The 18,175-nt window shown below is 42.7% G+C and overlaps 1 protein-coding gene across 4 annotated transcripts in view; it reads left to right on the top strand.

The window, feature by feature from the left end:
* Positions 1 to 17,123, top strand: part of ITPK1 (inositol-tetrakisphosphate 1-kinase) — a 174,164-nt gene extending 157,041 nt beyond the window's left edge. For all 4 annotated transcript variants that reach the window (XM_087747557.1, XM_087747558.1, XM_087747556.1 and 1 more), the window contains 4 exons: positions 747 to 912; positions 3,138 to 3,205; positions 4,683 to 4,845; positions 10,490 to 17,123. In XM_087747557.1, coding sequence (XP_087603683.1) covers positions 747 to 912; positions 3,138 to 3,205; positions 4,683 to 4,845; positions 10,490 to 10,812 — 720 coding nt within the window. In that variant the 3' untranslated portion in view covers positions 10,813 to 17,123. The remainder of the gene's footprint in view (positions 1 to 746; positions 913 to 3,137; positions 3,206 to 4,682; positions 4,846 to 10,489) is intronic.
* The last annotated feature ends 1,052 nt before the right edge of the window (positions 17,124 to 18,175 follow it).

The following is an 18,175-nucleotide window of genomic DNA, read 5'->3' as shown; positions in this document are numbered from 1 at the left end:
ATGTGCATGTAAGCATGGTAATGGAGGGATGCATGGAAAGAGCAGCGTAACGTGTGCTGAAGATACACTGGCTCGTCAAAGTACTTCTATGCACCTACCAGCATCGCTTCCATGCCCTTTCAGGCAGCTGTTGTTCATCTTTCAAGCCCTATAAATGCCTTCCTGTTTGGCATATTTGTTCCAGTCCCTTCAAGAGAGTAATTTGGAGTAATGGGGTGAAACCAAGCCAAGAAAATCATCAGGCTGGCATTTGCTAGCAGTAAGAACTACTAGAGTCTGAAAAAAGTTCTCTGATGGTGTGGGTGAAGCCCTGGTGCTTAGGCCATTGCAACTGGACTGAACCAAACCATGGGAAATAGAGCTGTGGGGAAGAACTCATATAGTTAGTACGTAGAGCTGTTCCTTCTGTTCTCATGATACAAGCTTGTATTCAGTACAAACTTTGTCGTCTGTTTTGGTCAAATGTTTTACCCTTTTGTTGTACCTGCAGTTGCAGTAGCTTCCCAACTAAAAGCAGCAAATTAAATTGCAAAGAGCTGAGAAGAAAATGTTGCCAGCAGAGTTTGGAGAGTTGTGTGTCAGTGAAATGAAACGTAATGAAATAGGACTAGCTGCTGAGAAGGAATTCACACATGGTCAATATATATCCACCAGTAGATGTTCCCCCTCACTGCTAGTCAGGTGGTGGGTAAGCGTGAAATTATTGAAAGATTTGTGCACAACTCTGTGTGTGTGTGTGTTTCCAGATGGCGATCATCTTCAACCAGGAGGGCCTGAAAGCTGTCCGCCCCCCTTGCGTCATTCAGAGCTTCATCAATCACAATGCCGTGCTATATAAAGTCTTTGTGGTCGGGGAATCCTACACGGTGGTGAAAAGACCATCTTTAAAGAACTTCTCTGCGGGAATCTCAGGTACGTTGTGCTGATTTAAAAGGAAATGTCAGTTCTCGGAGCCTTGAGCAAACAGCTCCAAAGAAAAATATCTTTGAAAAGGCTGCTGAAGTGAAGGCAGCTGGTTCTTACATACCGTGTTTCCTCTTCTGTATTATTTCAATAGGAAGGGAGATAACTCATCTGCTCTGAAACACATATGAATGACATTCGTATAGTAAATATTTATGCAATGGTAACCTGAGTCTTACCTGTTAGAAACAAGTGTTTTATGTCATATGGAAAGGGGGAGAGGGAGAGAAATTCTCTAATTTCACAGTAAGCTCATGTGTCATTTGTTCCGGAGTTTGTTTATAAATGTGCTTTGGAGAGAATTTCCTGGATTCCATCATTTCAGAACTTCCTGTCCCTATTTTTACCTTGATTATGTATGTGTGTTTAAATTAAAGATCGCTTGTGCTCTCCCCTAAATGAGCTTCTCTGTTCATGGGAGGCCCAGTGTTGTAAACCTTGGTGGGACGTGTCCTTTGCTTTGTAGATACCAGCTGTGTTGGGGGGAAGGAGGAATGGATTTGTCCCTGAGGACAGTGATCCTCCTATATGTCACTAGACAGCAGCCCTTCAAGGATTTTCATTAAAGATTACTAAAATTTCCTTTATGGAAAAAAAGCTGGTTTCCCAAGAACTGCATTCTGTGGGCCTTCAGAAGCAAGAAGGAGTTAGCAGGGCAGGGATGGGAGCATGATCTGCCTGCAGCTGGCCAAATCCCGGAGGTGGGGATGGGAGGGGGGAAGGTATCAAACCAAAGGAGATGAATGAACAAGTGCCAGTTTCTTGTCACTTTTCTTAGTAGTTTCTGCTGACCTTAGTGTGTCCATGTGTGCTCACCATTGTGTTCTGCACACAAATATGTATTTTGTTAGTATATGTATGGTAGGATCCCAGTAAAAGTCCTTGTCTGTAGGTATGTATGCCTGTATTTACATTTAGGTCTGCTCTATGTCCTGATGAAATTAAGTAGGCCAGAATCTGTGTTCATATAAACTATTAGGACAGTTGGTCTGCACTTTTGCTTCAAGAGAACATTTTAAGGCATCTTTCTAAAAATGCCTTAGCTAATGTCTCATCCGTTAGTGTAAGACTTGAAATTTGTCTGGAAGCCCACGTAAAAATAAGTTTTGTGGGCAGATTAGGATAAGCGTCTGGCTTTCTTACCCTGATCAGGAGAGTTTATGGGGGCCGTGCTACAGGCACCTGATGAGGCAGATCCAACGATGAAGATCTGGCGGCTGTGAGGCACTCCAGGAGCTGATTGTCTGAAAGTACAGGGCCTTTCTAAATGGGAGGAAAGGCAAAAAGAGTATATGGTGGTGTCAGATCGCAGAGTGGATTCAGGTTTGCTTTTCACAGCACCCCCGTCTTTATCATATGTGGCCCTGTGGCTGCTCTTAAATGTCAACTCAGAGAGACCAGCATAGCAGAAATACTCTATTGCTGGTTCTACCAGCGTGCTGAGACCTTGATCTAGGTGTTCCTGTGCAGGTTGTCTGTACGATACCATCAGTCTGCCATGGTGGGAATCCCAAGGGGAGACTTGCTGTCGTGGATTTCTCCCCACCAGTAAAACCTCCAGCACAGAGGGAGCGGGGCGGGAGGTGCTGGTACAGTTCTCCCCATGGCTTCCACTGTGGTACGTTAGTGGCTTCTGTCACCTCAGGGTGTCTCCTGCATTCCTGTGGTGCCCCCAAAGGGAGGGCAGGTCCTGACCATGAAATTTACTGCTTTCCCCCTGACAGTGCCCTCCCCAGATTCACAGGGATCTCAGTGTACCATCGATCTACTGCCTGCAGTGAATGCAGCTTCTCCCTTCTATCACACGCCTTCCCATTGGAACTGTCACTTTGAGTATAGCAAATTGGTAGAAATTAACTTCGTTATCTTACTGAACTTAGTTAATTGGCTCTGGTGAAGGAAAGGAAACTGGTTTCTATTAATCCCGTGCAGTTCTGTGTATTTGTGGTCCGAGGTCTGAAAGCTGTGGTGACCCGGCCATGGGTCCCTGCCTGCGCAGGCAGCTGAGTGCTGGGCAGGAGAGGTCCTGTGAGTGGGGTGGGTGGCTGGGGACTGCCCGGTGGTGAGGAAGACTTAGATTGCCGGGGCTGCAGTGCCATCTACTGTTTCTTGCACTAATCCTTTGGAAATTAAAATCTGGTATAAAGTTATTTACAACCTTCTTTTAATTCCAGACAGAGAATCAATATTTTTCAACAGCCACAATGTTTCAAAGCCAGAATCGTCATCTGTCTTAACAGCAGTAAGTACATTTGGTCTTTTTTCCTCTAGCGCGGCTGGAAAACTATCTAGTCCTTTCTTATCAAAGCATTAGTAGCTAGTGACTCTCCTTCACAAGTTGTCAGCTTCTGTGTTGCAGGCTGAGGTCTCTTTGGTACAATGAACCAGCATGACTGTGTGTCCCTCTGGTTTTCCCTACCGAGCCCTGGTGAGGAAGCCCTGATGCAGCAGGCCTGTGCTGCTTGCCAGGCCTAAACTCCCCAGAGCTAATCTAGGCAAAGGGAAGAAGGAGGTTCTGAATGCAAATACTTAGCCTTTCCCTGTCCAGAGAGCTTAATAAGCATAAATCATCATTCCAGACTCAGTTCTGTGAGGAGGGACAAATGGTGAAAATTCAAGCAGAGAAATTGTGTTGGGCAGGGCCACAGAGGGCCAGTAGCTGTCTGTGGTGCGAGCATGCCTGAGCTGTGACCACGGGACCATTTCTGGGTGTCTTCCAAGTCCAGCAGTGCCAGCACGCTGCACAGTTTCATGCTTGCATTACCAATCCTTTTAATAAGCTTTGCGTGTATGAATCCTAACAAGTTCTCAGACACTCGACCGCTGAGAAAGTCACTTTACAGGACTGGGTCCTTTCAATCTCTGAGTCTCCAGATTCTTTTCTGTTTCACAAGCTCTATTGGGGAGTAGTTTCGAAGTTAGCAATGATTAAATTTTGTGTGCAACACTGATGTGCATGCTAAAAATTAAAACTGTAATTGTGCTAGTCATAAATCCTTTTATGGCTAATTTTACTTTTGAAGTTAGAGAGAGTATATGCTCCTGTGGTTTACCTGCCATCTCTCTCATACGCATACATATTCCATACATGCTTCTGTAGGCGTAACAGCATACTTCTGCTGCATAACCTGTTGTTTAAAAAGTGAGAAAAATTACATCTTCCAGTCATAAATAACTGGAGTTATTAGTCCTGATAAATGTCTGTAGAATAACTTATACATGAAAATCCGCATAAAGATATCCGCTTTGAATGAGCCTGTGCCCTGAAGATATCAGCTGAGTTGTGTTGTGTGGATCAAATGAAACTAACGGCAGGAGTCTGGCTTATCAGTCCTTCAACATAGGCCTTAATCTACATTGAAATAAAAGAATGATATCCAGAATATTTGCAGCAAAAAGTTAAACATGCCAGCTGTATTTGGTTTTTTAAGGTGTAGATATAGTACTTAAAATAGTGAGTCTGATTCTCCATTCATTCCTATTGCTATGTCTCTCGAGGAGCTGCACCGGTATGAAGAGGAAGAACTAGGTGCTTTAGAGCAGGTGGTAGGATTCTCAATTACGAAAGCAGTTTCTCTTTGGTGTCTTTCTCTGTTTCATGCCACCGGTTCTCTGCAATTACAGTTGGTGGATACGCACCTGGAAACCTCTGAAAATTAATCTTTCCACTAAAAAGACTGTTTCAGAGTCCATTAGTAACGTGTCTTTTTCCACTACAGCTGGATAAAATCGAAGGAGTATTTGAGCGGCCAAACGACGACGTCATCCGGGAAATCTCTAAGGCACTGCGGCAAGCTCTGGGAGTTTCCCTCTTTGGAATTGATATCATCATTAACAATCAGACCGGGCAGCATGCGGTCATTGATATAAATGCATTCCCAGGTGAGAAAGGCCTTTCCGCTCATGCTTTGTAGAAACCACGCAGTGCCTGCTTAGTGTGAAGTTTTACTGCTGGTGTCTCATATCATTGCTTCCCAGGTAGGGGACAGGAGAGCAGCAGCCAAATTGTTCTGAGATCAGATACTGTTTAATATGGGAAGGGCAGAACCCTAATCTAGATATGGAATGTGCTACTGAAATATTAGCTTTTAGGAGATATGGTCAAATTTTAGTGGCCAGCGGTAACATGGCTATTGTGCCCTTTCCTGCAAAGGGATGTCCAGGAACTGAAGCGTGGGACTGTGTGCTGGGACCTGGCCTTTCTGGGCCTGTCCCTCATTCTGAAGTGAAAACAAGAATAATAAATTCTATTTTAGGAGAGCCTTGTAAGATTTCTTTTTTTCCAGACTCTGTGCCATTAAAAATCTTGAGGGGGTGGAAGCAGCAAACTGTTCCCCTTGAAAATCTTTTCATGTGCAGATTGATTCCCCATGAAAAGACATTTTGTGCACAAAAGCAACAGCACCAGGAATCAGAAGAAGGTGATAAAATTGTAGGTGCACAGAAGTTGCTGTAAAGGGTTAAATATCCTTGCAGGTTCTCATAAGTGGATCCTGGAGTAAAACAATGGAATAGAGCATGTGAAAACCAGTAAATTTTTCCTTCGCTTTTTTTAGTGCAACATACATCTTGGAAACAACTAAACAAGCTCCTTGACCACTGGAATTGTTAAAAGGAGTTGTATGTATAATAGGAGGCAATAATGGTCTGTCACTTGTGCTAAATTCAGTAGCCTAGCACAGGAGAAGAATGCATCATCTCATTTGATGCTGTTTTGCATGGGATTTTTCTCTTTGACGATCTCCTCTCATTACCTGAATGGGTACGTCACTGTTTGTTTCCACAGACATACACGGGCTGTTACAGTTTGTTTAACCTGTCATTGAAGACTTTGAGTTTTAAATATGCCTGAGATATCTTTACATCTAGAGATCTTGCCCTGAGCCCCCAGTCTTTTTAATCTTTCAGTCTAGGTCCTCAACCGCACTACTGGCCTGTAGTGGCTTGCCTGTCTATCTTCACAGTGACTGGCTTCCTTTTAAAACTCCAGCCCTGCTATTCTCAGGTCACTTTGCAGCTTGGTTCTGCCATATGGTGTTGATGCAATCTGCAGACCTATGAAAAGAGTCTTCTGCCAAAACCAGTGAAACAACCTAAATTGGGTGTCAGATGGAGCCAGATCAGTTTTATGAATGGGATTATATTTCACAGAGGGGGTCTTGCAGTCAGTGATGTAGGACATTCTTTTGCAATCCTGCATCCTGCATTTTGCTTTGGGGTTTTGGGGTTTCTGTTTTTTCATTATTTTGGATTTGGTACTTTGCACAGACTGGAATTCCACTTTTCCTGAAATGTTGAAAAGTCCAGATTGGGGGACAACTAGTGGCAAGCTTAAGTATTTAAAGAGGGGTAATGTGTTCTTGTTGTGGCAGAAGTTCACAGAACTGCCTTAAGCCTCATGCTCTGCTGTACTTCTACCCCAAGGCAATAGGTTTTGATATTCCGCCCAAGTCCTATGTTTCAATCTGCACAATAATTGGTCTTTGAAGAGACACTGAGTTAAGAGAGTATTTTAGGCCTTGCAAGAGGCTTGAGAGCATGGGGAACCTTCTTGTGCACATGTCTACATTGTGTCTTACGCAGGATTTTTTTGGTGGTGAACATGTGGGTAGTGAAGGTAGCTACTGGCTTTATCACCATGGGATAGGTTGAAGACCAGTTGGAGAAAGTCTAGAGGATAGCAGCAGGGACCAGGCATATGGAAGAGAGAAGGTCGGGGGTAGGCAAAACTGCCTTCAAATTTGTAAAAGGTAGCAGAACTGAGAGAGATGAGCTGCTCTCAAGGGCTGCTGAGGTTGGAGAAAAAGCAATGGGGTAAAATACAACAGAAGAAACGTTACATCTCAACACAGAATACTCTGTTGCCAAAAAGCACGTTCAGCCCAGGCAGCTGCTTTTCCCTCGAAGGGCCAATATGATTAAAGGCTGAGCAGCTTCAAGGGCTGGCTTCATTGATGGAGCCAGCACCTTGCTAATGAGAAGTTCAAATTTAGCTCCGCTCAAAAGAGTCACTGATGGGCTGCATCAGCAGTGGGGTCTTGCTGTTCCTGGCTCAGTGCAGTCCCATGAGGGGGCTTTCCCTTGGTCCTCTTCCTCAAGTCATCCTGTCCTGCAAGGGTTGCAGTAGAGCCAAGTTGGAGCCAAGTTAGACACTTCGGGGACCTGCTACGTTATCTCTGCACTGCTGCTTTGGGGAAGGGAGACAAAGAGGTGCCCTTTAAGGAGCATTCACAGCCTCTTTCATGGAGCTCACGCTACAGCTTGGGGCCAGGCCTGACCAAAGCCTCGTCCAGTTGCCCAGAGGTTTGGCTTCCTGTGTGCTATCTTTTGTGTTTACCAGGCTTGAAGCTCATTTGAACCTGCCACTCCATGGATGTCATCTTGAGATTAGTTTAACATCAAAATTGAGAGCAGATGTTCCTGTAGGAGGATGTCATCTGTTATCTGCTCCATTAGCACCAGCAACTCTTCAAAAAGATTTTAAAGATAAATGTCTAAAAGGCCTATTGTGTCTCCTGTTCTGTGGGAAACCACCAGGACTATATTTAGCTGTGGTTATCAGCGGAGATATTTAACCATAGGCAGAGTCGCCTAGCATGTGAGTTTTATGTTTGTCTGACCTCAGGTAACGGAGAGAAGAGGCTCCTTATAGCCTGCTCTTGTGTGGCCGTGGCTGAGCTGACCCAGCCTGAGCAGCAGCTGGCGTGCACGTTCAGCAGCCTGTACCAGTACAGGTGAACTGCTGGTTCTGTGTGCATATATGTGGCAGCTGGAAGCATCAGATCTGGACATGCACTTTGTGTAAATATGCTGCCGCAAATGCAGGACGTGGACTGTCCATTTCTCTCTGCCCAAGGGAAGATGCAGAAAAGCAGAGAGTGTGCCAGATCAGGGAGAGTCTCCTAAAAATCAGGCAGGTAGCATCTCTAATGCTAGCTTAAAAACGCTCGTAGGCATTTCTTGACTCCACAAAGCTCAGGGGGGCAGGTACTTGTTTTCAGATGCATTGCTGGGTGGGCATCCTTCCTATCCATGCTCAGCCAGAGGAGTCTGGAGACTGTTTTCAACATAGCAAAATTCAGACCTCTTGTAAACAGGCAATTCCAAAATGGTTTCAGTGGGCAGTGCTAGGATAGTACCTGCTGCAACACGATTCGTGCAACTTGTGCTTTGAGGCATGCAAAACTTACATCCTCCCACTGATTCCTTGTGTGACATGAACCCCAAATTCATTGCCAGTAGTTTCTGAAGGTGTAATTTAATCTGCTGTTCTTGATTTTGTTATCATCAGAGCACAGTGATGTCCCACAATTGGCTTTTTTGAGAGGCCTGCAGCAGCAGCCAGTGAACAGAGCAAGGCAACATCCACAGAGTTTGCAGCCTTCCCCAGGCATCCCGTGGCTCAAGAGCTGAGACACCCTGGTTCTCTTCCTCCCTTCCGCATATTTCTTTTTTAGAAGTGTGTGAAGTTTCTTCTGAGTGACCAGGCAGAATTACTTGGGCCTTTCCACCCAGTGTGCAGAGGGCTTGCACAGAGGAAGCGTGCCTGATATGTACAGCTTCCTTACACTGTAACACCTGCTGATTTCAGGACTGAATAACTGGCCATCTTATTCCCATTAAATATTTAAAGCAACTTCTTTGTTAGTTTGCCAGGTGCCCTCAAACAAGGCTGGTTTGTTTTCAGTGAGCAGACACGAAACACTCTAGGGTACTATGGATCTCCTCTCTGAATATTAAAGCTGTTACTATGGAGATGGCTTATTCCTGAGGTGTTTGAAGCACTCTGAGTAGATTTGAAGGCTAATCCCACAGCTTTTACATAAGCAAGAAAGCGCAACAAGCACCTCTGTCAAAGAGGTGGAGATCTTGTTCTGGCTCCCATGACCGGCCGTAAGAGTCCTAGTTGCCCCCTGCCGACCAATGGATTATCGTGGGGGGCACTGGGAAACTTGACATTTTGAAATGGCCAGTTTGTTTGGTGAATCTGTTTAAGGGCCTTTGAGAAAGGAAAACTGGGAGCTGTTGTCTCACGTTGCTAGTGTTTTGTGCAACCTGTTAAGTATCTAGGAGAACTGTGACCAAGTGCAGTAAAATCCAAAGCAATGTACTAGCCTAAATAAGAGTTAATTGGTTAACGTATGGTTTATAAACATGCCATAAAATCACCATGTTTATCTTAAGGTGAAATTATCCTCTTACCCGATGTTTTTCAGGAAGTTGGGATTTTATTCCCTAAGGAAGTTGATCTTTACAGGAGAATGGAGATTAAAATTGAATTATTTATGGATCTGAGGGACTCTTCTGCCCTGCGATCACATCACTAAAAGTGTTTTAAAATGTGCATTTACTTTGTGGTCTCCGGTTCTGTTCATGTGCTGCTGCTTGAATGTGTACTATTCACATGGGACTTTTAAACTATTATTTATTGCTTCAGTCTCCTGTATTAATACCAGGTCACCTTCAGAATACTTTTATAGACATTTTAAAACAATCAGCCTAGCCCAGTAAATACACTGAATGTCATATGTGATCTCTAAATACTAAATCAAATTGATAACAATTTTAGGTAATGCAGTAGCAGTCAAGATCCGTTTCAAGACATTGTACCAATATGTTGCATGTCTGGTTCAATTTTAAAATGAATGCAATGATAAAACTGTGCCTGTACCAGAGCGTATAAAATAGAGCCAGAGGCTTTGTACGCCTACTGCCACCCTTCGTGTCACCAAAAATGTCATGGCTCCTGGTATTTGAGCAACTGTTTTAACCAGGGAACTTGTTGTTAAACTCTGCATTGTAAATTGTCTGGAATCGCTTAACAGAACATGCAGAAAGGTGGTTTCAGTACTGAAATAAAAGATGGATGTTTCTACCAAATACCATATCATTGATATATGTTTACTGTCCCTCAAGTGTTTTTTCAGACATTGCTCATAGCAAGAAACATGTTTTAAGTGCCAAGTTAGGTTAGATTAGATGAGCATCACATTGCTGCTTACACAGTGTGAAATTGCCTTTTCTGCAGGGTATAAAGCCAGCCCCACTGTCCTCTGAGGTTTCCCTCAGGGTATTGCTGGGCAAATTCTAGTGAGGGTCTAGACCTTCAAGGAAGCTGCATTAGAGCTACTTTCCATAGTGAACCTGGAAACAGGATGGAAAAGATCAACGTTATACCACTGAGTCTGTAACCTATGGAAAAATCTGGACTTGGCAACAAATGATAGAATATACCTAAAATTATATATACACATATGTACTTGGGAGGAAAACAAAACAGAAAATCTGAAAGGTGACAGTTTTTCTCATTGAACAAAAGTATTTTTGTAGCAAGGGTCTCTGTTCCTCTTTATGCTAACTTGCTTGTGCAGTCACTCACAATGGCATCACAGAAAAGAAGCCTTTTTATTATCACTTGGAGGGCAAGGACAGCCCAAGAAATAAACTGGTAGAAGAAACCTTTCAAAGAACTTATGAAAATTACTTAATTGCCTTTTGTTCTCTCCCTCATTTTTCCTCTTTTCAGGTTACGAGGGTGTTTCCGAATTTTTCACAGATCTCTTGAACCACATAGCTGCTGTTCTGCAGGGTCAGGCACCTGAGGTGACCCAGCTAAACCGCAGCAAGCTCCTGGCAGAGCAGACCAGCGGGATCATGGACGAGCGGATATGCTGCGCTAGCACAGGCTGTCTCAGCGTCATGGGAAAAGACTCCTCCTGGATTGTGGAAAGCGAGACCAACAGCTCAGTAAAACTGCAACACCAGAGACTAGCCTGCAACTCAGCAGTGTCCCCCAGCTTCCAGCAGCACTGCGTCGCTACGTTGGCAACAAAAGCTTCTTCTCAATAACTTGCCAATGCCATGGACTGAGAAAAAGCCGCAGGGATACAAATTGTGGTCCCAGAACCAGATCAGGCTGTAACAATACGATTGCGAAAAATGAAAAAAAAAAAAAAAAAAAACAACAACACAAAAAAGCAAAATAAAAAAAAAACTTTAATTTGATTTAACCTGATTTGCTGATGAAATGGACTGAAAGGGGGAGGGCAAGAAAGTGATTCAAATCCATTTCATCAGATTCCAGTTGCAAATCTGTAATGAGTTTACACACACATGGGTTTTAACACTAGTCCTTTCATTGTGGGAGGGTTGCTCTTTCATTTCTATTGTTCTTTGTAATCACTGGTGACCAGCATTTTAGAATCGGACCTCATGGTATCAAGAAGATAATAATGTTGAAATGGAGTGTATGAATGTAACAGAGCTAGAGATTTTTGCCTAAAATATTCCCTGTTCCCTTTTTCTAGGTAGGCCATTGCAAAAGAAAGCTAAGACAACTTCAGAATCACTAAACCAAATCTCTTGAAACATTGACCAGTCAAGATGTTGACAGGTAGCTTGCTGTGAGCCGCGGCACTTTGAGTGGGACAGAGCAGACTGGTTGTTCAGGGTGCAGAACCGAGGTGACCACCCCGGTTCCAGCTTTGCAGTTCTGCCCCCAGGCCTCATTGCTTCAGTCAAAAGCAGCTTCTAACCACGCTTGCCAGCAGTGACATGTGTTTGATCCAGACAGGGTGCTGATAGTTAGGTTGAGCGATTTAGTAGATTAAATGTCATCCTTTCAATCGTCTGCTAGTGGTGAAATCCTAGAAGAGTTAATGGAAGCAGCTCATCTCTCAGCAGAGAATTTAGTTCTCCCTCCGTTGCACTTGGGAGGACTCTGGGACAGCTCTGCAAAAAGGCTGGCAATCAGAGCCACACATTTTCCTTGGAGCAGTACGCCTGATCTGCGGATCCTAAGGGGTAATGCAGTTGCTGCCTTCCACAGATCCATGCTGCTGTGCGTTTTTTTTTCTTTTGCAAATTAAATATAAGCAGAATTGTGTACCTTTGTATGAGGTAGAAGTACAAGACAGCTGTAACTTAGAGGCCACATTATTTTGTTGCAAGCTGCCAGATGAGGCCGTGTGGTAATTTACAATAGTGCTTTATACTGTTTGTAAACTATAGCACAGCCAATTTGTATCTCTTGAGAATAGGCAGTAAACCTACAGTGTTCACCCTCTGTTGCATCTTCTAGCATGGCAGCATCTTCTGCTGTTGAGAATTCCTGCAACTTTTGCCAATTCTGAACACTAAACTGGAAATATCCAAGTCTGTCAGTGCTGAGAATGGAGACACTATTTTTATAGACAGAGTGGCCTTCCCTTCCCCATATAAGCCCTGAAATATGTTTAAGAGGGGTGGTGTTAAGAAAATTTCCTTAGTTAAGCTCCTAGCTTGCAGATACAGGAATTTCTGTCTTTCTATAGCAGGTATTTGTAAAGCATCCATCACTGCAGCATTTAGTACCAGTTTGGTTAGTATCATGTGTTAGATATCTACTCAAAAGGAAAGGATCTAGAGCTTAAAGCCCAGGTAGACCATAGAGAGAGGAATAAGAGATGCGCAACATCTTTGTGTAAAAGATGTCACCACCCTACCTGATGGTACCAGTCCTGGAGGGGAAAAAGCTTTGACGAGTGTTGTATAGCAATTCTTTTGTGTAAACAATGTTTTTTCCTTAGGAGAGATTGGGTTTGTTCCCAAAATGCCATTATTGGGAATTTCCTGTAGCCAGGGTCAGATTTTCAAGGATGATTTACACAAGAGAAGATTATTCCACCTCTAGAGGGGTTACTAACTTTATAAGGACTGGAAGGACCTTATGAGTGTGGAAGCTGTCAAATTCCAGGGTGCACATAAGTGCAGCCAACTTCCTCGACTGTTGCAGACCAGTTCTGAGCTGGGCATGCTTCACAACCCTTGGATGCTTTGAGGCTGCTGGATCCCATGTTGTCTGCAGCTCGCAGGTCTCGGGTGGTCGTGGTGTGAGTGAGTCAGATGTACATAGGTAAGGGTTTATAAAAGTATTCATGACAGACCAAACCTTTCGTAAAGCCATGACTGAAATAAAATTGACATCTACAGTTTGGGGTTTGTTTTTGTTTGTTTAAAATCAAAAGTGTTTTTACGTTACATGTGTAACAAAAGATACCCTCAGGAAGGAACTTGCCAGTGCATATTTTTGTATGGTACTTTCTTGTAACCAGCTGGTGGAGTGCTTGTAGACTTGCCTTTTGCTCCGTTTATTGGAGGGTTTTTTGGGGTTTTTTGGTTTTTGGTTTTTTTTATTGGGTGGTGGGGAAGAAGCAATGATGTTAAAACTGGGTTAGTAACTCAAGACCTTTTGAACTAAGTATGTTTACATGAATCTGAGTGTTGGATCCAATGGAAATGTCTGTATGCTGTTTCCTAGTTAGAACATCAAATAAGAATTTTATTTTCCTGGCTGCCTTCTGAATTTTGGTTGGCCTATTTTGCACTGCTTTATTTCTCCAAAATAAACTACTGAAATATAATTGTGCATTTTAAACTTGTTTACAAATGATTGTTAGAAGTTTATTTTGTAATTCTCTGAAGGCTTGCAGAAATACTATATTTAAATATTATTCCAGATCTTGGCAGTAACTAGAAAGCAAGTTTAGGTCATTGGTGTGATCAGTGACATTTTTCCCATAGTCTGTAATTTATTTTTTATTTATCAAATGTATCAGTATCACTTTAATTTACCAGGTGCAGATATGCAGGTACCTGTTGTGATGTGGCATTACAATAGAGTTTTCACATAAATTACCATGCAATTGCTGTACTACTATATTTCCTTGCAGAAATTATTGTTATGGCTCGTATACTAGAATGTTGCTAAATCACAGGGGCAAATTGGGAGACCAACATTTAAAAGCCAAAACTGTAAATTACCAAGCATCCAGACATAGAGTTACATTATTGCAAAACATTCGAGCATGCGTATGTTATTAAGCCTGTGCTAAAGTGCTTTTCTGAATTGCTGCCTCATTTGGTAACTTCAGGATAGTTTTGATTTAAGATAAGCTTCACAGTAAGTTAGTTAATACTCTGTAGTCTTGTCTTTTTTTGTAAAAGTAGAGGAGTCTAGTAATATTAGACCATACCAGAATGCCCTTGCTCTTAAAATTGCAGACAATCTGAGGGAGACTTTCCATATAATGTCTGTTTGAATTCTGTTATTGTGGGTGAGAAAATGTTCTGCTGTGTTTTCAGAGGCATAGCTATTATTGCTGTGTTGATGGGATCAATTATATGAAAAATACATGGTCACCAGTTAGCTTCTTAGGGATCTATTTCTGTTCTGCTTCACTGTTAGAAATCCACAGGAACACCATTAGCTTGACTGGAATTTCTCCAGGTTTTGTGTCAGCGTGATGGAGGAGATGGGACTCTGGTTTCCACTGTAATTACGTAATTGGCTTCAGTAGGTGAAGATTTTTCCCTGTTGAAGAGAACTTGAGGGGTATTATTACCGCCTGCAGTGTAAAGCCATCACCATCCTCCTCCCCCCCAGCTGACTTTGCTGCGTTATGCTTGGGTTTGTAATGACTGCACCAGAACATCCTGATCGTTAACATGAAAACCAGCTGCAGAAATGCAGCCTAACTAGGAGCATCGACGCTGACACTTGTGGTTTGTGTAACGCAGAACTACCACTGGGCCGATGCTGTTTTGCCTTTGGTTAACCACATGTCTGGCTATTCAAATTTTGTGCTGTAGGAGCCGATTGACTGGGCTGGTCGGTAGATAGGATGCACTGTTTTTATGAATACTGTTCAGAACGTTGGGATGATAAAGCTGCTCAACATGGGAATGTTTGTGCAGAGAAGGTCCACAGCAGGTTGCTCGGATGGAAAACCACCAGTTTAATTTGTTTTCATTATAGATGAGTACAAATTAAGAACCCGACCCTGAGGCTTCTCGAGGTAACAAGGATTGCTCAAGATAAAGCCTCAAATTCTCCAGATTAACTGCGGGCTGTATCCAGCCAGGGAACAACCAGGTGGTGTAGTGGGGAGATAACAGAGGCAGGATATGGTCCAAAGGCAACAGAATAAATGGGGCCAGAGGTGTTTGAATTGGGTGGCAAAAAAGAGCAAAACAAAGACAAAAATGCTTCTGTTCTTTCCATCCAATAAAAAAAAAATCCAGGCTTATCAGTTCTTAGACTAACACTGGTTTCCCAAAGTCTTTGCGTGGCAGCAGTGACAAGTGAGTCAGGCTTTTTCGCACTAGCTTGCAGCCTTGCCTTCCACAGCTGTGCAGAAAATCTTGGATTTTGGTTTTTTTTAGTGAATAGAGTCTATTTTGAGTTTGTAGCAGTCTCCCCATGTGCACACTTACAGGAGTTCACTTGCATTACCCTGCTAATTTTCTTTTCCTCTCTCCTTTTTAGTAAGAGATGTATTGATTTCTGTATTCAGTATACAATTACTTTATGGTGTTGCAACTGTGTGTTTTGTAATTAGGAGTATGTGAAAATGCTTTGTGTAGATTAAAATATTTCCTTTAATATAATCTCCTCTTGCTTTCATAGATAAACAGACACGCTGTTGCAGATCACATTGCTGATTTTATTTGTAATATTGCTTTAATATCTTATTTCAGAGGAATGTAACCTCCAGAAAAGTACTTTCCACATCTTCACTACCTTTCCTTTCCCTGTTCACTCTGTGTGGATCCAGGCCATCAACACTTGAGCTTTTGACCGGATGGGTTTCTGATCCTCCATGGATTCTGTCGTGTTTACATGGCCACAAAAATTATTAAAGGTGATTGAAGTTTGAGAGGATCCAGGTATAAATGGAGATGTTAGAGCGATTCCTCAGCAACACAAGCACAGTAGCATCTGTAGCAAGCAAAGGGAATCGTTCTCGCTGTGTGCCTGCAGGTGGCTGTTGGGGTCTGGCCCACCCCTGCTGCTGGGGCAGTTTTCCTGTGGAAATAAAAAATCCACTGTAAGAAAATGTCCTGTATCTGTGATGCAAAAGGAGGGAGGGGAGAGGTAGGGCTTGGGAGTAGAATCCTGGCCAGTGGACATCGCGATACCAGTGGTCCAGAATTTCACTCTATGTTTTTAATAGCAATCTGGGGAGATGTTTTCTTTCTCTCCACCTTTTTTATCCTGAATCCACTGGGGCTGATGCTAGCAGATGCCTGTGGGCCACGTGAGCAGGTGACCTTGCCCAGCGTGCCATGAGTTTGCAGAGGGCTCCCGATGTCTTGGGAAGTTTTTGTTGATGGCCTGGAAGTAACTCCAGAAACAGCTGAAACAGCAAATGGAGTTCATGAAAATCAGGTCTTCCTCTTCCATCCTTTTTAAGGAAACCCACATTTTATTTCCTCTTCTGTTCTTTACACAGTAGTTTTTAGATATAAATTATTTTAACATTTTTTGTGTGAAAAGTCATATATACATATATAAAGTTATTAAGAGGTTGAGTATATGTTGAGTATAAAATAGTGACTTCTTTGTTTCAGATGTTAGCAGCCCCTAAAAATGAGTTGTTTATCCTCTTGTAAAGTCAGTGCTGTAAAAAAAAAAAATTAAAAATAAAAGATGTATTAGATGTATCTTTTATTATTTATTTCTGATTCAGTATTTGAAAACAACTTGTGTATACCCTTGTGAGAACCACATACTAAAATGCAGTTGTTCTTAAAATGGAGTAACAACAATTCCTTGGGATCCCAACAATTTTGAGAAAACTGGCCCTCCGGGTGTGGATAGTGTTGGATATTCTCCTTCACTCTCCAGCATTGCTCCCCACCTAAGCATGGCTGAATCTTGGGGACCATTTTGTGTGTGTGCTACATTTCGCAAGTTCATCGATATCTGTGTTCAAATCCAGCTGTACAGTGTTACCAAGTGTGTCTTGTGATTCGCTTCAGCCCGGTTCACTATGATTTCTGAAACATAATTCCCATTTTGTACTTAAATTTGTATAGAATTATATAAACCCTTAAAAGATCATGGCTTACTGTAAAAACCAAAAATACTTGCTATTTGGCGTCTTCAATTGCATGACTGATCAGATCTGACAATGAAGATGGTGCTTTCATCTAACAGCATTGATTTCAATGGTAATAATCTCATTTTCTTTTCATTTGCCAAGCACCTGTTTTGGACAATGTTTTGGTTTCAACAGTAAAGCAATATGCAGTAGGTATTGTGGCATTATCTCTGTAATTGTTTTGAAGACAGAATTGTCCCTTTCCAACACGTAATGACAATAAATGCCTTATAACAAGTTCTACTTTGCTTTCTCTTTATGAGCGGATAGGGCAGCGAGGTGAGCAGCTCATTGGGGGAAGCCCGCTTTCATGAGAATCTGGTTTTCACATCCTTCCCCAGTGCAGTCGTTTGCAGTTACTTTGGACCTCCTTGTACCAGCAAGATTTGATTTCTCTTCTAACGCTAGTGGGAAGTCAGCTATTTTTGTTTTACTTTATAACACAGCTAAACATCACTGGGATTTAGGCTACTGCTGTACTTAAGCATTTATTCCTAGTGTAGGCTCTGGGCTGATTGCTCCTTCATCATCCTGGATAGGGAATTCTTCATTTCTCAAAACCCAGCAGGATTTTTAATCAGGACCCTATTTTAGCTAGTGCAGAAAAGAGATATCTCACCCAGCAGCATTACATTTTGCTAAGCAACAAGCACTCTCAGCAAGGACGCTCATATAAACGCTGCCTGGGGATCAGGGCTTGGTGTCAGCCCCAAGGCCAAGCCCTGCAGCGGTGAGTTGGGAGACGCCGTAGAGCAGAGGTACAGCCCATCGGAGGGCCAGCGTTTACCGGCTGGTGGGGCATCCTCCCAGGCCCAGTGCTCGGCCCTTGAACTCCATCTTTCCCTTTGAAGAAAGTCCTTGGGTCCCAAATGTTTGTGATTACTTGAATATCCAATTAAGACAGTATTTATAGTAGCTCCATCAAGTAACATTATTTTTCCTCTTGTTGATTTGCAGCAGCAATAGACAAGTTCTGTCTGCTGCCGCCATCCTTTGTGGAAAAACTTGTCTAACTCCATTGGAGATGGCTGCATTTCTGTGGTGGGGTGTTTGGTTTCTCGGGTTTGGGGTGGGTTTTTTGGTTTGGGTGGGGTGGGTGGCTGAGGGTTTCTGTGAATTTATTGTGACATGTAGACCTGAGTTGGCAAGGGCTTGTATAGGTGATGCTACCGGCAGAGACTCTGCCACAAAAAAAAAAAAAACAACGGAGAAACTAAATACAATATTCAAATTAAAATTTAAATGAAGATCAGTATGTAAAATGTGACTTTTACAGCTGGATTAACTCC

The sequence above is a fragment of the Nipponia nippon genome, unplaced genomic scaffold, assembly GCF_047370975.1.
Source record: "Nipponia nippon isolate SJK-2023a ecotype South Korea unplaced genomic scaffold, ASM4737097v1 scaffold_11, whole genome shotgun sequence".
In the NCBI taxonomy this organism is placed as follows: Eukaryota; Metazoa; Chordata; class Aves; order Pelecaniformes; family Threskiornithidae; genus Nipponia; species Nipponia nippon.
Note: the sequence above shows the minus strand (reverse complement) of the source record. Positions and strands in the feature narration are given on the sequence as shown.